General features: G+C 44.4%; 1 protein-coding gene across 1 annotated transcript in view; it reads left to right on the top strand.

The window, feature by feature from the left end:
• The window catches only part of prr16 (proline rich 16), a 236,922-nt gene extending 218,360 nt beyond the window's left edge, over positions 1–18,562 (top strand). Inside the window, exon 2 of the mRNA XM_070862862.1 lies at positions 17,775–18,562. Within this exon, the coding sequence (XP_070718963.1) occupies positions 17,775–18,494 (720 nt within the window). The 3' untranslated portion in view covers positions 18,495–18,562. The remainder of the gene's footprint in view (positions 1–17,774) is intronic.
• The last annotated feature ends 9,081 nt before the right edge of the window (positions 18,563–27,643 follow it).

The raw sequence follows: 27,643 nt of genomic DNA, 5'->3' as shown, positions 1-27,643 counted from the left end.
TTTTACTACTCCAACTACTACCCTATTGCTCTTACATCAGTACTTTCTAACATTATGGAAGCTGCTGTCTGTGATCAAGTTATCCAACAATTTGGCCCCAATATTTCCAGGGAGGCAGGAAGGGAGCAGGGGCGCATGTTTGTCGGGAATGCAGAGGTCCTGCCGAACATAATGTCAGGACCTCATTATCATTTTTTTAATCTCTTTTTCCTACCTGACAAACGGCCAGATTGACAGGCTGGCCAAATGCCGGGTGTGAAAGCCTGCAGTAGAAGGCCACACTCGGGTGACATTGGGAACGGTCCCCTGCAAAAACTGCAGGTTGGTGAGGTGAAGGGGGTGGTTGACTGGCAATTGGGAGGGAGGGGGAACTGCAAAACAACGTGGATTGGTGCATTTGGGAGTCAGACAGACAATCAGGAGAGAGAGGAGACCGGGAAACTCTGTTCTCACCCACATTTAGGAACACCTTCTTAAACCTGGGTTGCCTTTCATATTATGAAATGTAATTGATCTGACCCATCTACATGTTCAATAATAAGTGTCTCATTCTCAATGCATTTCCTTTGTTGGTTCCTTTGCCTATGTTAATTAAGTCAAGACTTTTTAGGTGGGAAGGGCTGTCCCCTTGAAATGTTTATGTATGCAGATCAGCAGATGAGGGAAATAAATAAATTCAGTTTTTCTGCTGGCTGAATAATTCAAGGTAATATTTGTGAAGAAGACAGTAATATTCTAACAGTAACAATTTGCCTTACAACATGCTGTGGGTCCTGCTGGACTCCCAGGGGGAAAAATTGATTATAGCTGGTTTTGAGGCAGTAACGCCGACTGGGCGAAACATTTAGCGCTGGTGATCATGATATTGATTTTTAGCGCCCTAAGAGTGAAGCACTGAAAGCAGCGCAGCACATTTCTCTTTGGGTAATATCGGGGTGCGAAACTTGGAGCCCTTTTCAAGTTTGCGTAAAGATTTGGAAATGATTGGAAATCATGTAGATGGCTTGGATTAGCGCCCGGGAGCTACTTCAGAAGTCAGAATGCCATATTTCTGTGGCATGATTAGCGCTAGGCAGTAAGTCCAGTGAAGTAAGTTAATTTTGCTTCCATGGTGCGGCTGGGGCATTGCACACTCATTGACGTCACCGTTTCAGTGGTGCTAAAATGCATGGCGCTAAGTATTTGCACTGCCGGTAAAAACATAAACAAGTCTGTGAGTGACGCTAAAATCGCTGCGCCCGGGTGATAATCTGTTCCCGCTCCGATATCACCCCTCGCAAGTGCTAACAGATGTGCTAATCAATTCAATTTCTAGCCCTCAAATTGCTGTTTGATTTTGAGGAGCAGATTGCCAGATAAGAACATAAGAACATAAGAACATAAGAACATAAGAATTAGGAACAGGAGTAGGCCATCTAGCCCTTCAAGCCTGCTCCGCCATTCAACAAGATCATGGCTGATCTGGCCGTGGACTCAGCTCCACTTACCCGCCCGCTCCCCATAACCCTTAATTCCCTTATTGGTTAAAAATCTATCTATCTGTGATTTGAATATGTTCAATGAGCTAGTCTCAACTGCTTCCTTGGGCAGAGAATTCCACAGATTCACAAACCTCTGGGAGAAGAAATTCCTTCTCAACTCGGTTTTAAATTGGCTCCCCCGTATTTTGAGGCTGTGCCCCCTAGTTCTCGTCTTCCCGACCAGTGGAAACAACCTCTCTGCCTCTATCTTATCTATCCCTTTCATTATTTTAAATGTTTCCATAAGATCACCCTTCATCCTTCTGAACTCCAACGAGTAAAGACCCAGTCTACTCAATCTATCATCATAAGGGAACCCCCTCATCTCCGGAATCAGCCTCGTGAATCGTCTCTGTCCCCCTCCAAGGCTAGTATATCCTTCCTTAAGTCAGGTGACCAAAACTGCATACAGTACTCCAGGTGCAGCTTCACCAATACCCTGTACAGTTGCAGCAGGACCTCCCTGCTTTTGTACTCCATCCCTCTCGCAATGAAGGCCAACATTCCATTCGCCTTCCTGATTACCTGCTGCACCTGCAAACTAACTTTTTGGGATTCATGCACAAGGACCCCAGGTCCCTCGGCACTGCAGCATGTTGTAATTTCTCCCCATTCAAATAATATTCCCTTTTACTGTTCTTTTTTCCCAGGTGGATGACCTCACATTTGCCGACATTGTATTCCATCTGCCAAACCTTAGCCCATTCGCTTAACCTATCTAAATCTCTTTGCAGCCTCTCTGTGTCCTCTACGCAACCCGCTTTCCCACTAATCTTTGTGTCATCTGCAAATTTTGTTACACTGCACTCTGTCCCCTCTTCCAGGTCATCTATGTATATTGTTAACAGTTGTGGTCCCAGCACCGATCCCTGTGGCACACCACTAACCACCGATTTCCAACCCGAAAAGGACCCATTTATCCCGACTCTGCTTTCTGTTTGCCAGCCAATTCTCTTTCCATGCTAATACATTTCCTCTGACTCCGCGTACCTTTATCTTCTGCAGTAACCTTTTGTGTGGCACCTTATCGAATGCCTTTTGGAAATCTAAATACACCACATCCATTGGTACATCTCTATCCACCATGCTCGTTATATCCTCAAAGAATTCCAGTAAATTAGTTAAGCATGATTTCCCCTTCATGAATCCATGCTGCGTCTGCTTGATTGCACTATTCCTATCTAGATGTCCCGCTATTTCTTCCTTAATGAAAGCTTCAAGCATTTTCCCCACTACAGATGATAAACTAACCAGCCTATAGTTACCTGCCTTTTGCCTGCCCCCTTTTTTAAACAGAGGCATTACATTAGCCGCTTTCCAATCCGCTGGTACCTCCCCAGAGTCCAGAGAATTTTGGTAGATTATAACGAATGCATCTGCTATAACTTCCGCCATCTCTTTTAATACCCTGGGATGCATTTCATCAGGACCAGGGGACTTGTCTACCTTGAGTCCCATTAGCCTGTCCATAACTACCTCCCTAGTGATAGTGATTGTCTCAAGGTCCTCCCTTCCCACATTCCCGTGACCAGCAATTTTTGGCATGGTTTTTGTGTCTTCCACTGTGAAGGCCGAAGCAAAATAATTGTTTAAGGTCTCAGCCATTTCCACATTTCCCATTATTAAATCCCCCTTTTTATCTTCTAAGGGACCAACATTTACTTCAGTCACTCTCTTCCATTTTATGGCCCCAAGTTTCCACATGATTTGCTCCTGATTTTTAGGAGCAACTGGTGTAGAACGGAGTATCTTAGAAATCGGAATTCTCCACATTTAGTTTGCTTCAGTTCTAGTCAGGTAGAACAGTTTCACTTTGGAACAGAATTTTTTTTTCAAAAGCGGGCATGTCCGGCCACTTACGCCTGATTTCAATGTTTTGTGAGTGAAAACTTACTCCAAACTAACTTAGAATGGAGTAAGTGAAGATTTTTGTACGCTCGAAAAAACCTTGTCTACACTTTAGAAAATCAGGCGTAGGTTACAAATTAGGCGTAGGGAACGAGGTGGGGGGGGGGGAGGGGGGTGAAGGGAAGTCATTAAATTCTACAATCAATCCTTAGTTATACTTATACAAATATTATACAAATAAATCCAACCTGAATAAAAATTTATAAGCAAAGAAAAGATTAAATAAACCATGTTCCTACCTGTGTGAAAGTACTTCAGGCAGGCCTTTCATGTTGGAGACAGGCAGGGGTGTGGCGTCAGTGTCTCGACGGCAGCGGCAGCAAGCTTCGAGCTGAGCTGCAGTGCTTGAGGCAGGCCTTCATTCTCTTCGTGGCTGGCTGCGAAGAAGCAGCACCGGACGGACCCGAGGCCATTCGGCCATGAGATATCAGCGGCGTCAGTGGCTGGCCGGCAGCCGAAGAATCAGCGGACCGATGTGAGGCCATTCGGCCATGAGATAGCAGCGGCGTCAGTGGCTGGCCGGCAGCCGAAGAATCAATGCAGGACACACGCAGCTCATTAAGGTTCTTGAGGGCATTCGGCCACGCTTTAGGGGAGGTGTCAGTGGCTGGCCGGCAGCCAAAGATACAGCAGCAGCCTTCGAGCTGTGAGGGGGACTGAGGCCATTTGGACAGGGAGAGGCAGCCACATCGACAGTTTTATATTTAAATTTGCAGAATGGGTGCTGCATTGTCAACACCACGTATTATGCAATGGTTCGCCATCAATTCACTGCATAGGAGAGAATTGATTAGAGCTCACCGCACCAGGAATGTCGTAGCCCTTGGGTTGATGGGCAGGAGACCTTACCCACGTCGACAGTATCGAACCAGGCGCTCGTACCTGGACATGAGCGAGGCTGATTGTGTGAAAAGGCTGCGTTTTCACAGAGAAGTTGTCACTGAGATCTGTGACATGGTGAGAGCAGATTTGCAGCCCAGAAGCAGAAGGACAACTGCCTTGTCTGTTGAAGTGAAGGTAACAGCTGCACTTCTTTCTATGCCTCGGGATCGTTTCAGGCTACAACTGGAGATGTGTGTGCCATCTCTCAACGTGCAATACAAGTCTGCGTTTACCAGGTCACGGCTGCACTTTATGCGCGAAGGAATGACTTCATCAATTTCCCAATGACCGCACAAGCGATCCATGAGAGGGCTGTGGGCTTCTTCAGGATTGCCGGCTTCCCAAAGGTACAGGGCTGCATTGATTGTACCCACATAGCCTTGCGAGCACCCGTGGAGGAATCTGAGCAGTACCAAAATAGGAAAGGTTTCCACTCTATCAATGTGCAGCTCGTGTGTGACAACAAGCAGCGCATCATGTCAGTCGATACGAGATACCCTGGCAGCACCCACGATGCGTTCATCCTACGCGACAGTGTTCTATCTGACTTGTTTGAGCAGCAGCCAGAAGGGCAGAGCTGGCTACTGGGAGACAAAGGGTACGGCCTGACCACCTGGCTCATGACGCCCCTACGTGTGACACGGACAGAAGCTGACCGTCAATACAACATTGCGCACATTGCGACGCGCAGCATCATTGAGAGGACCATTGGCATATTGAAACAGTGATTCCGATGCCTGGACCATTCCGGAGGACAGTTGCAATACTCTCCTCAGATTGTCGGTCACTTCACTGTTGTGTGCTGCATGCTTCACAACTTAGCCATCATGAGGCAGCAGGAGCTGGTAGTGGAACCAGAAGACCTACGTGAGGGTCCAGTGCATGATGATAGTATTACAGAAGACCAGGATGTGGATGATAACGACAATCAGGAAAGCATACAAGTGCCTGATGCCGGAGCACGAGGTCGGAGGAGGGCCGTCCATCGTGCCCCTTTAACGGTTGCTCGAGACTTGCCAGCAGCTTATCCGTGAACGCTTCAACTACTGATGCCTGAGGGCTCTGCGACCACTTTTGCATATGGACATGTTTATTCTTTGCAGTTGTTCCTACGTTGTGTTGTGTTAATGGAACATGAAACAGTTTTAATGAAAAAATATTTTATTGAAAAGTTAACGTCACTCTAATAAAATATTTGTTGTAACAAACTATACTTTTTAATATGACTCTTGAAGATCACTTAAAAACTTTAAGATCACTTATAAACTTGTAAAGTTACAAAAGTTACAAAACACTTTCTATGTGCAAAATTTTACACTCTAAGATCACTTACACTTCAAGATCACTTTTTAGATGCAAAATTAAATAATTTACAGAATGTGAGAGCATTTACACTATAAGATCACTTGAAAACCCTGAGATCACTTATATGTTGTAAAGTTACAAAACTTACAAAACAGTTTAATTGTGAAAAATCTTACACTCTGAAGAACACTTAAACTTCAGGATCACTTTTTAGATGCAAAATTAAATAAGATACAAAAAAATGTGAGAGCATTTACACTATAAGATCACTTAAAAACCATAAGATCCCTTATAAGTTGTAAAGTTACAAAACTTACAAAACAATTTCAATTTGTAAAACGCTACTACAGCTACATCAAGAACAAGAACAAAAGCAGCAAAGAAAGGCTGCAACCATGTCTCATCCATATCTCAGTGAATGTTCACTTCCTCATGGGGGTGTCATTTGATTGGCTGGGCTGTGTGCCCTTATTGCAGCAGCTACCTCAACCAGGCCCTCCCTGACGGCCTGTGCCGACACTTGCATGCCCTCCCTGACGGCCTGTGCCATCGATTGCACTCCCTCGGACATTCCCTCCCTAAGTTCCCGTGTCATTACTGCTATTTCTCCCGTCAGGACCGTCAACTCTTCACCTACTGCATTGATGCCACCGATGAATGATCGGGTAAGCTCATTGGTCTCCATACACAATGCCACAACCTGAGTCGCATCTGTTGCACGCTGCATCTCAGGAGAGCGTGTCTCCAATCTCCTTCTCCTCTGCCTGGGTCTGCCTTGTGGCACCACTACACTGGGAGGCGCGGGCACGGACGGTGGGATGCTCGGTGTTACAAGCGGCACCACTACACAGGGAGGCGCAGGCTGGGACTGTGGGACGCTCTGTGTTCCAGACGGCTGAACTAGAGGGAGAGGCTCGGGCTGGAACGGTAGGACGCTCGGTGTTCCAGACGACAGCGCTCGAGTGCGAGCCGTGGGCTGGGATGTTGGACGAATGGGTGTAAACTGCTCCATGATATCAGCAGCAACACTGGGACCCGAAGCGTCGGAATCAAAACCATAGTAGGTGGAACCAGAACCTATGCGAGAGGGAGGTGTAGGCTGGGACGGTAGTGCAGTGATTGTAGAATGCTGCATTATACCAGCAGCACCACTGGGACCCGCAACGTCGGAAGCGAAACCATGGAAGGTGGAACCAAGACCTTTGCTAGGGGTTGAAACTCTGATGCCCCTTGATGGGGGCTCATAAACATTAAATTGGAAGCTCTCCCCTGCAGATATTTCAGTCATCGCTGCCATCATCCAGTCTGGATCGTCCGCAGCTGGTTGTACTGGTTCTTGTTCTGTATCCTCAGGATCCTCAGGGTTGGCAGCAGCAGCATCGTCGTCATCATCATCATCATCATCATCATCATCATCATGTTCTGCAAAATACATCAGAACAGTCAAATGCTTAACAGCAAGGGAGGGGGCAGGATGGGTGGCATGAGTACTCTCACACATAGCAGGCCAGGCAGCAGGTTGATTTAAAGGGCCATGATGCATTTTCAGGACTTACCCTCTTCCTCGCGTGCGGGCCCAGCTTGTGCTGTACCGATTGCTTTTCTCCATGTATGACTCATCATAGCAGCTACCCTTTGTTCCAAGGGTGTCAGTGGATGCAGATTGGGCACGCCTCCTCCTGTCCGAGTTGCCTCCCTTTTGTTGTGGGCCAATTTCTTCTGCAAAGAGTAAAATATAACTTTTTACAGAGTGTGTCAGTCTGCAAGGTGGGACATACAGATAGCCAGGTTACAATTACGATTAAATTAAAAATGGGAAATATTACTTACACTAACTAGTTGACCAAGGTCGTGCCATTTCTTTTTACACTGACTTCCAGATCTCATGGTATGCACCACTGCGCAGTAATCTTCTGCAACTTGGTTCCAGCGTTTCTTCATTTCTTTTGGTGGCACTTTTATGCGACCTCTGTTGCTGGTATCTAGCTCCTGCCATCTCTGCTCAATTACGTTGACTAATATCTCCACTTCCTCATGCAAGAAATTCTTTGTTCTTGGTGGACGTTGATCCATTGCAAAGTTGAATTGGCACTCTTATTTCTCCAAACACACAGTCCTTAATTTGCATGCACCAATGCAGCACCAGTTCTGCAAGTTTAGCAGTGAAAAGCTGAACTCACTGATTTCAGCAGGTGATTTATTCAGCAGTGCTGCTAAAAGCACTCCCTCACACACAGAAATATAAAAAAAAATTAAATTACAAGCCTTTGCAGGGGTCCAAGAAACAAATCTTCACTTTTTCTGCAGTATTTTTAAAAATGGCCGAGTGCCAATGTTTTTGTGAGACAGCGCGTGCGCGCACGCTCCAACGTGCACGCGCAGGGTTGCCGGCACCACGAAGGCTAATTTAAATTGTACCTGCTCCCTGCTGCTTAGAAAATCGGCGCGAGTGTTATGCTCTGCCCCCTGCTGCGAAGAGCGCGCCGCGCCAAGCAGACATCGAGCTCCAAGGAGCTCGAGAATATCGGATTTTTTTTTAGGCGCAGTTTTCGGCTCGAAAAACAGGCGCCCAGCTCGGAGGTGCGCTGTTTTCACCGCGGCACGAAACTTGGGGCCTATATATCGGTAAAAGCTTTTACTATCTGTTTTTATGTTTTGCGCAAGTTTACTTTCGTAATCTATCTTTCCTTTCTTTATTGCTTTCTTAGTCATTCTTTGCTGTCGTTTAAAATCTTCCCAATCTTCTAGTTTCCCACTAACCTTGGCCACCTTATACGCATTGGTTTTTAATTTGATACTCTCCTTTATTTCCTTGGTTATCCACGGCTGGTTGTCCCTTCTCTTACCGCCCTTCTTTTTCACTGGAATATATTTTTGTTGAGCACTATGAAAGAGCTCCTTAAAAGTCCTCCATTGTTCCTCAATTGTGCCACCGTTTAGTCTGTGTTCCCAGTCTACTAAATCGCAGCACCGCTTCCAGCTAGAGACTGAGGGCGGGGGGGCTGATTGTTTTCTGCATTATTGACTGATTTGGAGGGGTAACCAGTGGAAAATGGGGTGAAAATGCCCATCAGCTCAAAATCACCAGTCTAACATTGCATCAGAATGTTCCTACCTGTCAGAATCTAGCCTTCCATGTTTAAATAGGGTCAATTGGGTATGGCTAACCCATCCAATCCTCCCAACTCCCACATAAAATTTATATAACTGGTACTTAACTGCCAGTAGGAATACCACGAAAGTATCCCTGAGATGAATATTGCATTGAGGAGGTCCTTTTGTTTTCTGAACTGAATCCGGGTGTCACTTTGCCTGTCTGTTCAGTAATTTGTAGGTTCTTTCAGGACATTTTCTGCCAGTTTTAGATATCTGTATAAAAAGTGAAGCTTTGGACTGGGAACAAGGGTTTATCAATGGGATTCCGTCTGTTAATGTATTATGAAGAAAAAGAGGATGCGGAGATGGAAGAAGCTCGATTGGAGGCTCTTAAAGTGAGGCTTCCAGAAAACATTTGTTTTCTATATGTACATATCCACTCAACATAGTTTACAGACCCAAAAGGTCTTACTTAGCAAAAGCAAAAGCAATATACTGCGGATGCTGGAAATCTGAAATAAAAACAGAAAATGCTGGAAATACTCAGCAGGTCAGGCAGCATCTGTGGAGAGAGAAACCGAGTTAATGTTTCAGGTCGATGATCTTTCATCAAGAGTTCTGAAACGTTAACTCTGTTTCTCCCTCCACAGATGCTGCCTGACTTGCTGAGTATTTCCAGCATTTACTGTTTTCAGTTAAGGTCTTAATTCGACTTCTTTGGCTGTCAGTGCCCGAGAAGGGTGCACTTCCCACCATCCTACCTTCAGCCAAAACGGGTGGAAGCTATTGAGTGCAATTGTCTTGCATTAAGAACTAGGAAGTAGAGGTCTCCGTAGAAGTCAGCAAATGTATTTATAACTGTCTCAAGATGCTTAATTTGCAAAATCTGTAGATGTCAATTCTCTTAACACCTGCCCCGTGTGAATGAACTGAAAAATCAGTTTTTCTTGCAGTAAGTTTATGGGGTCATCTGAGTTTAATTGTAATGATCAGAAACTAAAGGCATAAAATTCATGAGTTGTATTGTCAGGGGATGCTGTAGCCTCTTGTCTTCAAAAATGATGACATAATTGTGACAGACTATCTGTGATAGAAAGATCGACTGCAATCTCCTCCATTTTAATAATAAGTCATCATCTAATAGAATGGCCCTACTCATGTTCCTATGTTCCTATATAACTCTATCTGTGCTCTTAGAAAGTATTTAAATTAATATTTTTTAATTTGAGCTTTGCAGTTACATATCAATGATTGACTTAGGATACAACCATCTTTATACAGTGGTTCACAGATACACTCAACTGTGTGTTCAACTGAATTTTTGAAGAGCTGATATTCAAGGTCTTCATCAATTCAAGTAGCTGCCTTTTCTTCGTCAGATAAAAGTTGTCCTTTAACCTTTCAATGCCAATTCTTTCTCCAGCAATTCACAATGAAACAAAACAGATGTGTGTGTACTGATTTGATTCAGATAAGTGGGACTAAAAGTACACACACCGTGGCAATACATTGGGGATGAAATTCGGTTCCGCCCTGTTTGGGAGTGGTAACTGAGGTGACGGCCGCGTAGTTACGGTTACCGCTCCTCACAGGAAGTCGAGTGCACGGTCGCGCGCTCCACTTCCCTTTGGGGCGGGTTCAGGGCACTATTTGGGCAGGTTCGAGAATGCTATGTGGCTTCTCCGTGTAGCACTGACTCGTTTCAATGCCCCTCCTCTTCTGTTAAAGGGGAGGGGTGCTGTGCACTCTGCAGGCCCTTTGAAAGCATCCTCTGGGCCACCAAGACTAAGGGGTGCCGTGGCCACAGCCCGGCACCGAGACAGAGTGCCAGGCTGCACAAATGTGGCCTGAACCCCAAGAACGGAGCGGCGAATGACCCGTAAGGGGGAGAAACAAAGATAGTGGCACGCAGCGCAGCACACCTCCCCTTTAAGATTTGCCCTGTGATGGGTGACCAACCCGGTTTGCGACCTGTGAGGCTGGTGCAGGCATAGCCTGTGACGGCCTCATGGGGCGCTGACCAATTTCTGCTGCGGGGGGGCGAAAAAGGTTTGCCGCGCACGATGATGAGGTGATGAAGCACAGTGGCCCAGGGCGTTATCGGTGGGTAGCGGCACTACCCTGTTTGCACCTGTTAGATCCCATGCAATTTAATGGGAGCCAATAGCGCCCACCCCCACCCCATGCGAAAACAGTTTCACGCTCCGTTAGCATCTCCAGAGGCGCAGAACAGGGGACTTTTGGCCCCATTATTTTTATAATACAAAATGCTATTACAAGGAGAGACTATAAAGTACCTCACTGAAACATTTCTGATTTTTTTTAAAATAGCAACATAGGTGGAGAAATTTGACGCGCCAAAATTGTCAATGCGCTAATCCGTGCCAGCCTGGTACCCAAGACAAATATGGCTTGTTTAAGTGCCGCTGGGAACTGTACGCCAAACTGCAGTTTGTCGGTTGAGGAGGATGGGAAATTGGCCACTTCCTACACTGAGCCAACCGGTAGGTCTGGCCCGGAACGAGGCAGCAGGTGACCCTGGGAAGGACCTCGAACGGACCAGAACAGGCCCCACATTACTAAAACCTAGATATTCCTGGGCCTTTTTTCAGGTGGCCTCCAATGGTCCCTTTGAGGATGTCTGGTTCGTCAGCTCAATGTCTGGTACATTCGGTGGATAATGCACGGCACAAGCTCCATTCATTTGGAAGTGAATTTCGCATTCAGTGCCCGACAACTGACATAGGGCACGGATTTGCATAATTAAGGAGCCTAACACCTGTTTCAGGCCTGGACGATGAGAAGCCAGCCGAGTCATTATGGTGTCTGGTGCACGTCCGACACAAATTGAGCACGGAAGATCACAGTACAAAATTCGGTGTTGAATGCTGATGTTTACACCAGAAAAATATATGGGCCCAGAAATCCCGATCGAAGTCTTCCCGTGGGCAAGCTACTGAAAAAAGCAAAAAAAATGCACACTTACCTGAAGGTGCTGCACCCGTTCGAACCTCCGATCCTGAGGCCTTCATTCCCAATGCATCGCAGTGCGTGCACGTTGGGACGTCCATATGCTGGAGCTGGAGTCACATGGCTCTGGGCAGCCAATCAAGGTACAGTATTTTCTCATTCATATTAATGGGAACTCCGTAAGTTGGAGTTCCCATTATTATGAATGAGAAAGCCCCCACAAACACACAAAACACTGATAAAAAATAGAAAAATACACTACATATTTAAGATTCATTTAAATTAAAGTTCTTATTAAAAAATATATTTTCCCGACTTTTTAAAAAGTTTTTTTAATTATGCCTTAAAATAAACTTACCATTGTGGGGAGGGTTTTGAACAAAAAAATATGTTTTCATATGTGTTTATTTAATTTAATTTTAATGTTTATGTATATTTTTAAACACTTGCGCCTGTAAAAGTAGGCTATACACCTGTTTTTTCAGGCGCAAGATTTTTGAGGACATTTGCTGGGCAATATATGCGTAAGTATTGCAAATTTTGCCCTTGCAAGTGTCCTTGCTCCCGATATGTGCGAGATCTGTCAAGCCAGAAACTTGACAGATCGGAAAAGCCAGTTTTCAGCACATGCGCATTGCGCGCTGAAAACTGGCTTTTCCCATACCTTTCCGGGTCCGTAGAAACTTCCGACATCGGAATTTCAGGCTCATGGTCATGATTTAAATTTTTCCCCCATAATAACAGTTTCAGGCAGGAGATGACCCTTGATCCATCTAGCCCACTTATCCACAATATTGCCGTGGCACATTTCTAATAACCTTAAATCCCAACATTCTGTTTAACAACCTTGGAACATTGTGTTGGTGGTTTTAGTGACCTGTTCACTAAAACCCCACAACTTCTCTCCTGCTCTGATACCTCAAGGACATTCACATTTAGCACATAATCTACATTACCTTTCCCTCTGCCAAATTTCATAACCTTACATAGAAACATAGAAAATAGGCGCAGGAGTAGGCCATTCGGCCCTTCGAGCCTGCACCGCCATTCAATGAGTTCATGGCTGAACATGCAACTTCAGTAACCCATTCCTGCTTTCTTGCCATACCCCTTGATCCCCCTAGTAGTAAGGACTACATCTAACTCCTTTTTGAATATATTTAGTGTATTGGCCTCAACAACTTTCTGTGGTAGAGAATTCCACAGGTTCACCACTCTCTGGGTGAAGAAGTTTCTCCTCATCTCGGTCCTAAATGGCTTACCCCTTATCCTTAGACTGTGATCCCTGGTTTTGGACTTCCACAACATTGGGAACATTCTTCCTGCATCTAACCTGTCTAAACCTGTCAGAATTTTAAACGTTTCTATGAGATCCCCGCTCATTCTTCTGAACTCCAGTGAATACAAGCCCAGTTGATCCAGTCTTTCTTGATATGTCAGTCCCGCCATCCCGGGAATCAGTCTGGTGAACCTTCGCTGCACTCCCTCAATAGCAAGAATGTCCTTCCTCAAGTTAGGAGATCAAAACTGTACACAATGCTCCAGGTGTGGCCTCACCAAGGCCCTGTACAACTGTAGTAACACCTCCCTGCCCCTGTACTCAAATCCCCTCGCTATGAAGGCCAACATGCCATTTGCTTTCTTAACCACCTGCTGCACCTGCATGCCAACCTTCAATGACTGATGTACCATGACACCCAGGTCTCGTTGCACCTCCCCTTTTCCAAATCCGTCATCATTCAGATAATAGTCTGTCTCTCTGTTTTTACCACCAAAGTGGATAACCTCACATTTATCCACATTATACTTCATCTGCCATGCATTTGCCCACTCACCTAACCTATCCAAGTCACTCTGCAGCCTCATAGCATCCTCCTCGCAGCTCACACTGCCACCCAACTTAGTGTCATCCGCAAATTTGGAGATACTACATTTAATCCCCTCGTCTAAATCATTAATGTACAATGTAAACAGCTGGGGCCCCAGCACAGAACCTTGCGGTACCCCACTAGTCACTGCCTGCCATTCTGAAAAGTACCCATTTACTCCTACTCTTTTCTTCCTGTCTGCCAACCAGTTCTCAATCCACGTCAGCACACGACCCCCAATCCCATGTGCTTTAACTTTGCACATTAATCTCTTGTGTGGGACCTTGTCGAAAGACTTCTGAAAGTCCAAATACACCACATCGACTGGTTCTCCCTTGTCCACTCCACTGGAAACACCCTCAAAAAATTCCAGAAGATTTGTCAAGACTGATTTCCCTTTCATAAATCCATGCTGACTTGGACCTATCATGTCACCTCTTTCCAAATGCGCTGCTATGACATCCTTAATAATTGATTCCAATCATTTTACCCACTACTGATGTCAGGCTGACCGGTCTATAATTCCTTGTTTTCTCTCTCCCTCCTTTTTTAAAAAGTGAGGTTACATTAGCTACCCTCCACTCCATAGGAACTGATCCAGAGTCTATGGAATGTTGGAAAATTACTGTCAATGCATCCGCTATTTCCAAGGCCACCTCCTTAAGTACTCTGGGATGCAGTCCATCAGACCCTGGGGATTTATCGGCCTTCAATCCCATCAATTTCCCCAACACAATTTCCCGACTAATAAGGATTTCCCTCAGTTCCCTTCTTACTAGAACCTCTGACCCCTTTTATATCTGGAAGATTGGTTGTGTCCTCCTTAGTGAATACCGAACCAAAGTACTTGTTCAATTGGTCTGCCATTTCTTTGTTCCCCGTTATGACTTCCCCTGATTCTGACTGCAGGGGACCTACGTTTGTCTTTACTAACCTTTTTCTCTTTACATATCTATGGAAACTTTTGCAGTCCGTCTTAATGTTCCCTGCAAGCTTCCTCTCGTACTCTATTTTTCCTGCCCTAATCAAACCCTTTGTCCTCCTCTGCTGAGTTCTAAATTTCTCCCAGTCCCCGGGTTCACTGCTATTTTTGGCCAATTTGTATGCCACTTCCTTGGCTTTAATACTATCCCTGATTTCCCTTGATAGCCACGGTTGAGCCACCTTCCCTTTTTTATTTTTAAGCCAGACAGGGATGTACAATTGTTGTAGTTCATCCATGTGGTCTCTAAATGTCTGCCATTGCCCATCCACTGTCAACCCCTTAAGTATCATTCACCAATCTATCCTAGCCAATTCACGCCTCATACCTTCAAAGTTACCCTTCTTTAAGTTCTGGACCATGGTCTCTGAATTAACTGTTTCATTCTCCATCCTAATGTCGAATTCCACCATATTATGATCACTCTTTCCCAAGGGGCCTCGCACAACAAGATTACTAATTAATCCTCTCTCATTACACAACATCCAGTCTAACATGGCCTCTCCCCAAGTTGGTTCCTTGACATATTGGTCTCGAAAACCATCCCTTTTGCACTCCAGGAAATCCTCCTCCACCGTATTGCTTCCAGTTTGGTTCGCCCAATCTATATGCATATTAAAGTCACCCATGATAACTGCTGCATCTTTATTGCATGCACCCATAATTTTCTGTTTGATGCCCTCCCCAACATCACTACTACTGTTTGGATGTCTGTACACAACTCCCATTAACATTTTTTGCCCTTTGGGTGTTCTGCAGCTCTACCCATATAGATTCCACATCATCCAAGCTAATGTCCTTCCTAACTATTGCATTAATCTCCTCTTTAACCAGCAATGCTACCCCACCTCCTTTTCTTTTTATTCTATCCTTCCTGAATTTTGAATACCGCTGGATGTTGAGTTCCCAGCCCTGATCATCCTGGAGCCACGTCTCTGTAATGCCAATCACATCATATCTGTTAACATCTATTTGCACAGTTAATTCATCCACCTTATTACCGATACTCCTTGCATTAAGACACAAAGCCTTCAGGCTTGTTTTTTTGACATCCTTTGTCCTTTTAGAATTATGATGTAGTGTGAATCTTTTTGTTTCTTGCCTTTGTTTACTCGGCCTTCCACTATTGCTTTTTACTTTTCTACCATCTGTTTCTGACTCCATTTTACTTCACCCTATCTCGCTGCATAGTTTCCCATCCCCCTGCCATATTAGTTTAAACCTCCCGAACTGCATTAGCAAATGTTATCCCTAGGACATCAGTTCCAGTCCTGCCCAAGTGCTGACCGTCCCTTTTGTACAGGTCCCACTTCCTCCAGAACTGGTTCCAATGTCCCAGGAATTTGAATCCCTCCCTCTTGCACCACTGCTCAAGCCACGTATTTATTCTAACTATCCTGCTCCCTCTACTCTGATTAGCACATGGCACTTGTTCTCATTACAGTTCTCATTATACTGATTGAGATTGTCAAGATCCTGTTACATTTGTACATGTTGATATCCATCATTGGTTACTGCCCCCATTTTGGTATCGTCTAAAATTGTTGACACTTTGAACACAATTTCTTTCTCTAAATCATTTATAAACAACAGCGGGCCTAACACTGAACCAACCAGATGCCTGCTCATGCACAACTGTGTGTTGTTGTGTGAAAAACAGACCAACCATTTGCCTTTTAATATATTTCCATTTATCTCATATCAAAATGAACACAACAATAAAATATTTTGATGTTGAACTGTTACCAACATTGCTTTATGATGCTTCTAATTTGCATTCGGATGCATGAAGTAGCATTTTATAAACTTTGCTTGGGTGCTTGCAACGTTTTCCAACTTCCAATTTTTTATCTGCATATCTCAACCTCAAAGCTCAGTGCCCCTCAATGCCACTTTTTGTTTTGCCTCTCCGCTAACCAACACATATGAACACAATATTTTCAAGGCCTTTATGAATGCTCAGTGATCAAGTGGTGCCTCTACACATGAGAGGTAATTTTCTGATCTCGTTCTCCTGGCTGGGAGTCTCACCCATTGAGAGCACATATTCAGAAATTATGGGTGCATTACACAATTTATTTGGGCCATTATTTTAAATGGCCAGTAAAACCTGCACAGCACACACCAGAATCTCCAATATGCCTTCTTGGTGGATAAAATTCCCTGAAGGAAAGATACCTCTCATGTGACTACTTCCAACAATGTGTCCATCACCTTGGACAAAAGCACACAAAGTTAGAGATAAGATCAGAAAGAAGAAAATAAAAAAATGTAAAGAAAAAAAAGGTTCAGAAAAGTTAAGAATTACCAGCATACAGAGATACCTGCAAACCAATAAGTGAAAGTGTCTTACAACTGCAGAGAGATAGAAATAAACAAGGAGGTAGACAGTTGGAAGACAATGACAGGGCGGATTTAATACAGATAATTAAAGATTGGGAGACAAGCAAAGAGATCATTACTTGAAACGAGACACAGAATTATTTTTCCTTTTTGGCTGTTAACAATGTCATGGCAGATCAAGTATATTACATAATATATTGTGAGTTATTTGGTATAATGTTCCTGTTGTCATAAAACATGTTATGCTCAGCTGCACTATGAGCAGTGTCCCAGGAGAGCTGTTGGTACCATCAAGTCTACCGACTGACTTTAGAAGCAAATAGGGCATCCGCCTCCCCCGCAATCATCACCACTTAATACAATGCAAAGGATTTGCATGTGAATTAGCACCAGCTTCCATATAGAAATCTAAAGCTTGTAGAAAAGTACATTTTAATATATTGTGTGCTCACACTGAAGTATTTTAAGAAATTCTGTGCAGATTTCTGGTGTAGCATTGTAAATATCTAAGTACTTAAAGAAGACAAAAGGTTAAAGTAAGTGACTTCTGTTTTGCTTTAGTCCTGGAACAATGTTGTACGTTCAGGCTATGTTGTGCTGAACAAGCCATTTAAAATGCTAGTATTGACTGCAAGAAATACATTTCATCAAGAAGCTACAGCACAGACAGTTGTAGGATTTGAAAGTAGAATGGAAGACAATTTTAAAGGTCACAGCACACATCATGGAGTTTATTTTTTAAATGCTTACAATTGTTTACACAGTGGGCTGATTTGAGGAAACATATGAAGGATATATACTTTATATAACTTGTTGAATGACAGTAGAGTTACTTCACTCCATGGGTTGCCAAGCTATCATATTTATTAGCTCCTCACTGTTGTTTCCTGTCCTGTGCAGGTAGTTGACCAAATAGACCACCTTACCTGTGACCTACAGCTGGAGGAGGAAATGACCGACAGCTCCAAGACTGACACTATAAATAGCACCTCAAGTAGTACAACTGCCTCAAGCCTGGATAAGGTCAAAGTGCTCTCAGTTAGATCAATTTGCAAGACAACTGTGACTTCATCAGCTATCCTAACAGTGCTAAAGAAGGCCAATCCGCCACCTCCACCTCCACGATTAACACCCGTCCGGTGTGAAGAGCCCCGCAGACTCTCCCACTGCGTTAACCCTCTGAAGACCAATGGGGCCTTGCTTCGCAATGGAGCACTATTGTGTAAGACAGATAAAATGCCAAATGGAGATGTGTGTTGTCTCCCTGGTAGCAATCCAGAAAAATTGCGTAAACAGCCACTGGTGCCCAGAGTTGATAAAAACAAATGTCCGCAGGTTACACGGGAAAGAGTTCGATTTAATGAGGAAGTTCAGTACCATGGCTACTGTCCGGATTGTGATGTTCAATATGACATGAGAAACAGGGATGTGCACTTGCATGGTGAATTGAGCAATGCAAAAGGAAAGCCACCTCACCAGTGTCCTCCCCTTGAAAATGGAGGATCAGGCAGTAACTTTAGTAATAATTTCCCAACCATAAAAGCTAAAATCACACCTCCACAGACTGCTCCAAAACCTCAAAAAACGATTCTGAGGAAGACAACAACAACAACAGTTTGATGCAAGGATCTTGAAAACTCTTTTGTATCCTAATGAATTGAGCACTTTCTACTCGAGCAATAAAGAGCCAAAACACATTATACCCAGTGTTCTCCAGTGAAGTGACACAGAACAAATCATGGTAAGTGTATTAATTTCAAACTTTTCCATTGTTTGTGCGAATAGTGTTGCAGTTGAATGGTGTATCCTACATACTGCATGAGCATTATATTGGTCCTGTGACAACTATAAACATCAATGTATTGAAGCTGCAGCATACCTGCAGCTGTTGGCCCTTAGAGACCATTAAAAGATCATGTGATAATATTCATCCTAAACATAACTGTTCATTTTATGATAGCTGCATTTATTCTCATTGCAGTACTAAGTAAACATTCTTACCACCAAAGTCAATTCACACATATTAATAATTAAGTCGAGCTAACTTTGGGCTAAGTTACTCCTGATTTCACAATAATATTGAAATTACCACACAATAAGGTATGTAAAAACTGACATATAATTCACTCTGGTGCATAAGTCATTCCCTATTTTTATAGCTGTTTGTTCAGTAAAAACCCTAAGCTGCACTTTTTTTCTAAGTCACACCCCTGTATTTAAAACATATGAAAACATCTTTATGTACCACCATGTTCTGACAGAGTAAAATGTATTCACTAAAAATATAGTATTGCTACTTAGAGAGGATGGACACATGGAGATTTAATAAACCAGAATTGAAGGACTTATATTAAATTCTTACACTGTAATACTGAGATAAGTAGTGGAATTTCCTGTTTGCTAATGTACAAGACTTGCACAGTGCTAATAATGGAAGCAATTGTAAATGGTCTTTTGGAACATTTTCTATGAGAGAGATAAATCAGAATGAGAAATGAGTGGGTTTTGACTGATGACATTTCTTGCATGAGTATAAAGTGCTCAGTGTTCCATCCTTTACCATGTATACTGTATTTGTTTTGGTTGTTCTGCAGCATTTCATGGGGTACCCAACTGTTGTCTGTTGGATAAAAGCACATGTCAATGCTCTTTATGGTTTTTTTTATTTGGTATATAAGGTTTTGAGTCAAATGTACTGAAAATGGGATCAACCCATCCTCTGCACTTCAGTAAAACTGTTTACTGTAAATACATCAGGATGAAAAAGCCCTACATAAAATCTAAGTCAGTAAATTAAAATTATAGACAGCATTTTGTCAAACAGATGGAATCTGTGTAACTCTTTAACCAATGCATGCCTAGATTAAGGTTTGACAAGTTGTCCTACAGATGGCATTAACTTCAATTTCTGTTTTTTATTTGTTTTTAACTTCACAAATTTGCAATATTTTACAAATAAATCAATGCAACTCAATGAGAATGCTAGGAATATAAAAATAAAGGCCAGTTAATAGAGAAGAAACATTTTCCAAGATAGCTTCACAACAATGAAAAATTCATGTATGATTGAGATCAGAACTGGTGACTGAAAGGACTAAACTCTACGAATATAGGAAAAGAATCCTGTGAAATGACTTTAAAAAGCTTATTGATTTTGTAAATCTTTATCAGCAGCCTCTCATTTTAAAGCAATGTCGAGTGATGAAAGTAAAAAAATAACTTATTTTTATACAATATCTTTCATGACCGCAGGACATCACAAAACACTTCACAACCAAGGAAGTACTTTTGAAGTAACTTACGTGTTTGGCCCTCTTCTGACCATAGCTCCCCTTACCCACTACCTTCACCTGGCAGGAAAACTGCAGCAGCTCCCCACTAAGGTCACAAGCTAAAATTTCAGTCGTGTGCTGATGACGTCATCAGAACCCAACATTATATGTAAAGAAGGACTCTGCCAGCTTTAGGTGGGTGGGTGTCATGGTGGTCGAAATTGCCTCCTTCCTTTAGGCCCGTTACTACCTAACAGGCTGGTAAGTTCTTTCCAACTGGGGACAGACGGATGGTTCGACCCATGTGGAATTGCCCCCAAGCCCCCTGTGTTTCTGCCCTGCCCGGCGCTCCAACCCCTTACTGACCGGCAGCGACCCCTTTCCACCCAGCAAGGGCAGTTGCCCCACGGGAGTGAAGCCGTCGCCGGTTGGTGTCCCCGACAGCTTCTCCCGGCAGGAAGCTGCCAGTGGCTGGGCGGTGCATCTGCTCTTAAAGGGGTGGGCTCGCTGATGCGGTTGCCATTTTATTTTAATTGTCGGCCGACTCTGCTGTTCAGCTGGGCCGCCAACAGGCAGGCCAGCACCCGCTCTTGGGTACTGTGCCAATGGCCCATCCAAAGTTTTCCCTGGTGGACCAGTGGGCTCGACCTAGGCCTCGCAGTGTTCCTCCCCTTTAAGTGAAGGGGAGGGACATTGATATTCATCAGATGATTTTTTTAAAGAAAAGAGGGCAATTTCCCTCCATTCTCCGCCCCATCGATTCGGGCAGTAATTCATCACATAATTCGAATTATTCACCCCAAACAGGGTCGAGGGCAATTTTGGCACTATGATCTTCTGCTTAGAGTAGGATATAATTTGGAATGGTGAGTACCTGGCAGCTTTTTGTAAGATATGTGACCTGAGTGATTTTAACTGCTTCAATTAAAATTTGGATTCACTCAGGGCGTGATTGGGAACTAAACATTCACTAAAATGATGACTAAGAAAAGAAGCTGGGTAGCCAGGAGTTTAGTGGGAATGGGAACAGGAGGTCGGTGTCTTGGACAAAATGAGCAAAATGTTGGAGAGGTCATTGGGAGAGAAAATAGAAAGATGAAAGTTCAGGTCAAGTGTAAGGGGACTGTCGAGGAGAGAATTTATTTTGTGGACAAGAGTAAGGGGGAGACATTTTGGCTGAAGATTTCAGCTTATTTCTTGCATTCAGAAGCTGGGTTCCACTATGATTGAGGGAATGTTCATGCTGCCTCTTCCTCCTCCTCCTTCTATTAGTTACTTTGTTGTCAACCACCATTCTCAATTGGATAGAATAGGCCTACAGAACTAGTTCTGAACTATGTTTATGGGATTGTTAACTTCTGTCTATAGCCTTCTATAATGATACTATTGTCTCCTCTCTATTCCCCATTTTATTATCAGGATATCTATTCTAATCTTACTATGTAACCATGCCGATGTAACATGAGCTTCCATGTATCTATTCAAGTACGCGTTTTGGACGCTGCTCCAGTACTGAGCCAATCATTTCTACTTCCTCTTTTTTTCTCTTCACCCCTCCTAATCCCTCCCTCTCCTGTTATCATGCCTCCTTTCTTTTCTCCCATATCCGGTACTCTGCTCCACTGAGGCAGACTTGATTCCTGCTTAGATAAGCCGACAGCTTCCCTCTGTGCCTCCCTTGGTATCCTCCGAAGGGCCCATCGAGGCACTCTTTGCTGCCTTGTCAACAGCAGCAACCCCAACTGCCTCATCCCATTCTTTCACTGACCTCTCCGCCCAATGTCCTTTCTGTCCCATTCACTCGTCCCACCCCTGGCCCTGTGGACTCTATTAGCGGATCAGCTATCATCACCATTCTTCACATTTCCCTCCAGAATGTCCTAATGTGGTTAAGGCCCATGCCATCCATTAACTTATTGTGGATGATTGATGAGTTTTATGGTGGAAACTTGGCCTACGGATGATGATAGCTACCCCTTAATGAAGCTTCCGTGCCTGGGTATACCTTCCACCACTTGCCCTGCCCAGACCACTGCAGTGGCAGTGTGACCTTTATCACCAAGTTACACCGTCATCTGTCCCCCTATTCCTCTGGCACCTTTTACTCCTTTGAGCATTTCATCATGTTCCACCCCTCTCATCTCTCCTTTAAAATCTTCGTTCTCTACCGTCCACCCGTGTACCATGCCAAGTTTCTCACTGAGATATCTTAACTGCTTTTCCCTCTCAACCTCTGTACTGAGTGACTTTTCATCCTTGGTGATTTCAATCTCCATTGCAACTCATCTCTCTCTTCTCTTAGTTCACTGCCTCCTATACTTCCTTAATCTCTTCCTCCATATAAATTCCCCTATCCATATTCACAACTACCCCCTCGACTTTGCCATCTCATGTGTTCTTTCTACTCCCATCATGTCAATCACAAATAAGGCCATCTCTGACCACTTCTGTATATCAATCTCCACCCACATCCGCATCCCCCTCCCAACTCCACTGTCTTCTGTGCGCCCCAGAAAAAATTCTCCCCCAACTGACTTGCAATGGCACTTTCAAATTCCCCAACCCATATTCACGGCCATCCCCTTGACCTGCCATCTCTCATACCTCCTTATTTCTACCGTGTCAATTGCAAATAAGGCCATCTCTGACCTTTCCTTGTATCGCTCTCCACCCACACACACTTCCCCCACCCAACCCTACTGTGTCCTCCTTCTGCGTCCGCCTCTCTACCAACTCTCTTATAACTGCACTTATCAACTCCCAACTGACCAGCCTTTGGTCCTCCATTCACCATGACATTTCTGCAGCTACCGATCTGCTCAATCACACCCTCACCACCACCTTTGATGCCCTTGTCCCTATAAAAGCTCTAACTCTCTCTCACGCTGGCCATTCCCCCTGGTACAGCCCTCATCTTCACTCCCTCAAATCCAAGGGATGCAGACTTGAAGGGATGTGCCGGACAATTGGTTTAACCATTCACCGCCAGGTCTGGCTGGATCACATAAAGCATTACCGGGTCCTGCTCTTGTCTACCAAAACTGCTCACTATTCCAGGCTCATTCTGGAATGCAAAGAGAGCCCTCAGCTACTATTTTCTACTGCTAACCGTCTTCTTAAAACCCTCTCCCCTGTCTCCACCACATTCATCTCCAACAACAAGTGTGAGGAGCTTATGGACCTCTTTGTCTCAAAGATTGAGACCATCCGATCAGTTGCCTCTGCCACTACCCTTCCCCTAGCTCACCAGGCCAAACTTCCTCTGAGGTTCCCCCCTCTCCTAACCCTGAGCTCACATCTCTCTCCAGTTGATCACTGATCTCCCCTCTTGAAATCTCCACGTTCATCTTGTCCATGACCCACTTCCTGGTCCCTTGAACCTATTCCCACTAAACTGCTGACCACCCAACTTCCTTTTCTGCCTCCCATGTTAGATGACATTGTTAATGGTTCTCTCTCCTCAGGTGCAGTTCCCCTCTCCATCAAATCTGCTGTCATCACCCCTCTTCACAAAAAAACAACCCTTGACCCCACTGTGCTTGCAAGCTACCAGCCCATCTCCAACCTCCCTTTCCCATCCAAAGTCCTTGAACGTGTTGTTGCCTCCCAAATCTGTGCCCATTTTTCCCAGAACTCCATGTTAGAATCCCTTCAATCTGGTTTCTGCCCCTGCCACGGTTCCAAAATGGTTCTCATCAAAGTCATAAATGACATCGTTTGTGACTGTGACAACGGTAAACTATTCCTCCTCGTCCTTCTCGACCTGTCTGCAACCTTTGACATGGTTGACCACTCCATCCTCCTCCAACACCTCTCCACCATCATCCAACTGGGTGGGACTGCACTTGCCTGGTTCCATTCTTATCTATCCAATCGTAGCCAGAAAATCACCTGCAATGGCTTCTCTTCCCACTCCCACATTGCTACCTCTGGTGTTCCCCCAAGGATCTATCCTTGGCCCCCTCCTATTTCTCATCTATATGCTGCCCCTTGGTGACATCATCTAAAAACACGGTGTCAATTTCCACAAGTATGCTGACGACATCCAACTCTATCTCACTACCACTTCTCTTGATCCCTCCACGGTCTCTAAATTGTCAGACTGCTTGTCCAACATTCAGTGCTGTATGAGCAGAAAGACCAAAGCCATTGTCTTTGGTTCCTGCCACAAGCTGCGCTCCCTAGCCACCGGCTCCATCCCTCTCCCTATCATTGTCTGAGGTTAAACCAGACTGTTAACAACCTTGGTGTCATATTCGACCCTGAATGAGCTTCTGGCCATAACTAAAACCCCCCATTTCCACCTCCATAACATTGCCCGTCTCCACCCCTGCCTCAGCTCATCTGCTGCTGAAATCCTCATTTATGCCTTTGTTACCTCTAGACTTGACTACTCCAACACACTCCTGGCTGGCCTCCCATATTCTACCCTACGTAAACCGGAGGTCATCCGAAACTCGGCAGCCCGTGTCCTTACTCGCACCAAGTCTCGTTCACACATCACCCCTGTGCTCGCTGACCTAAATTAGCTCCTAGTTAGGCAATGCCTCGATTTCAAAATTCTCATCCTTGTTTACAAATCCCTCCATGACCTTGCACCTCCCTATCTCTGCAATCTCCTTCAGCCTCACAATCCCCCAAGATATCTACGCTCCTCGAATTCTGCCCTCTTGAGCATCCCTGATTATAACTGTTCAACCATCGGTAGCCATGCCTTCAGCTGCCTGGGTCCTAAGCTCTGGAACTCCCTCCCTAAACCTCTCCGACTCGCTTTTCTCCTTTTAGACGCTCCTCACAAGCTACCTCTTTGACCAAGCTTTTGGTCATCTGCCATAATTTCTTCTTCTCTGGCTTGGTGTCAAATTCTTTCATCTTATAACACTCCTGTGAAGCACCTTGGGATGTTTTAATACATTGAAGGTGCTATATAAATACAAGTTATTGTTCTTGTTGTAAACAGACTCGCCTTTAGCTCTCTTAGTGGCATTTCTGCAACTACCGATCTGCTCAATCACACCCTTAGCGCCACCTTTAATGCCCTTGTCACAACTTAAACCATTACCCTCTCTATCTCCCTGATTGATCCACCTGGTACATCCCTCACCTCCACCCTTTAGTCCAAGCAACGCGGACATGAATGTTTACGGTTTAACAATTCATCACTAGATTTGACTCAATGACATAAAGCATTCCGGGTCCTGTTCTCCTCTGCCAAAACTGCTCGCTATTCAGGATCATCCTTGAATAAGAACATAAGAACATAAGAAGTAGGAGCAGGAGTATACCTGCTCCGCCATTCAATGAGATCATGGCTGATCTTTTACCTCAACTCCACTTGCCTGCACTCTTCCCATATCCCTTGATTCCCTTAATATTCAAAACTCAATCAGTCTCTGTCTTGAATATACTCAACGGCTGAGCTTCCACAGCCCTCTGGGGTAGAGAATTCCAAAGATTCTCAACCCTCTGAGTGAGGAAATTTCTCCTCATCTCAGTCCTAAATGACCAACCCCTTATTCTAAGACTGTGACCCCTGGTTCTAGACTCCCTAGCCAGGGGAAACAGCCTCCTTGCATCTACCCTGTCAAGCCCTGCAAGAATTTTGTATGTTTCAATGACATCACCTCTCATTCTTCTAAACTCTAGAGAATATAGCCTAGTCTACTCAATATCTCCTCATGGGAGACCATTAGGAGAGCAAAACTGTACACAATACTCTAGCTGTGGTCTCACCAGGGCCCTACATATTTGCAGTAAGACATCTTTACTCGTATACTCAAATCATCTTGTAATAAAGGCTAACATACCATTTGCTCTCTTAATTGCTTGCTGTACCTGCATGTTAACTTTCAGTGATTCGTGTACAAGGACACCCAGGATCCTCTGAACAGCAACATTTCCCAATCTCTCACCATTTAACAAATACTCTGCTTTTCTATTTTTCCTACCAAAGTGGATAATTTCACAATTCTCCACATATTACATTTCCCATGTTCTTGCCTAATCACTGAGCCTGTCTACATCCCCTTGAAGCCTCTTTGCATCCTCCTCAGAACTTACATTCCCACCTAGCTTTGTCTCATCAGAAAACTTGCATATATTACATTTGGTCGCCTCATCCAAATCATTGATATATATTGTAAACAGTTGAGGTCCAAGCACCGATCCTTGTGTTACCCCACTAGTTACAGCCTGCCAACCTGAAAATGACCCATTTATTCCTACTCTTTGTGGTGGAATTACCCTTTTTATAGCCCCATTAGCACCTCTGGGGGGCGCTAATGGGGTGCAATGAGGTTATCGCCCGGGGGAAGGGGTCAATAGCGCCTCCTGGGAGGTTTGGGGAGTGTTGTGCTGGTAACGCCGCACCCTGCGATTTGCGCCCCGTGCTGGTGCATGCACGGCGATGATGTCATCGTGTGCGCTGACCCCCCACCGCCCTGTGCCGACCCCTTTGTGCTCCGCAAGGGAAATTGCCCTGCGGGCGGCAAGGATGGCACCGGCTGATGTCACTGCCAGCTTTGCGGGCCGCGAAGGTGGCGGACATCCACTGCTGGGGCGCCCTTTAAAGGGGAAGGTGTATGCACCGTGGGCCGCCATATTTTTCTGCCGGCCGACTCTTCTTTGGCCCGACAATGGCAGCCCTCACCTTGAATGGCCATCCTGCAAACTTGGCACTCCATTATGGGTGCTGGGGCTGTTGGCTCGGTCGAGGGCATGCCTGGTGGCCTAGTGGCAGCTGCCAAAGGGACTGCAGAGAGCGCAGCGGCCCGCCCTTTTAATTTATCTCTTTTATTAACCTCTTGTGAGACACCTTATCGAATGCCTTCTGAAAATCAAAATACATCACATCCACTGATTCCTCCTTATCTATTCTGCTAGTTACAACCTCAAAAAACAGATTTGTCAAACATGATTTCCCTTTCATAAATCCATGTTGACTCTGCCTAATCTTATTATTCTTTTCTAAGTGCCCTGTTACCACGTCCTTAATCATAGATTCTAGCATTTTCCCTACTACTGATGTCAGGCTAATTGGTTTGTAGTTCCCCTTTTTCTCTCTCCCTTCTTTCTTAATGTACATTTGCTACCTTCCAATTTGTGGGAGCCATTCTAGAATCTATGTAATTTTAGAAGATGACAACCAAAGCATCCACTATTTCTATAGCCACCTCTTTCAAAATGCTAGTATGTAGACCATCAGATCCAGGGGATTTATTGGCTTTCAGTCCCATTAATTTCTCCAGTACCATTTTTTTATTAATACTAATTTCTTTCAGCTCCTCATTCTCGCTATACTCTTTGTTCGCCACTATTTCCAGAAGTTTTTTGCATCTTCTTCCGTGAAGACAGACACAAAGTATTTGTTTAATTTCTCTGCCATTTCCTTAGTCCCCATTATAATTTCTCCTGTCTTAGCCTGTAAGAGAACCAAATTTACTTTTGTTAATTTTTTCCTGTTCACACACCCATAGAAGCTTTTACATTCTGTTTTTA

This window comes from Pristiophorus japonicus, chromosome 1 (genome assembly GCF_044704955.1).
Source record: "Pristiophorus japonicus isolate sPriJap1 chromosome 1, sPriJap1.hap1, whole genome shotgun sequence".
In the NCBI taxonomy this organism is placed as follows: domain Eukaryota; kingdom Metazoa; phylum Chordata; class Chondrichthyes; family Pristiophoridae; genus Pristiophorus; species Pristiophorus japonicus.
The sequence above is the reverse complement of the archived record's forward strand: the minus strand, read 5'-3'. Positions and strand labels throughout refer to the sequence as shown.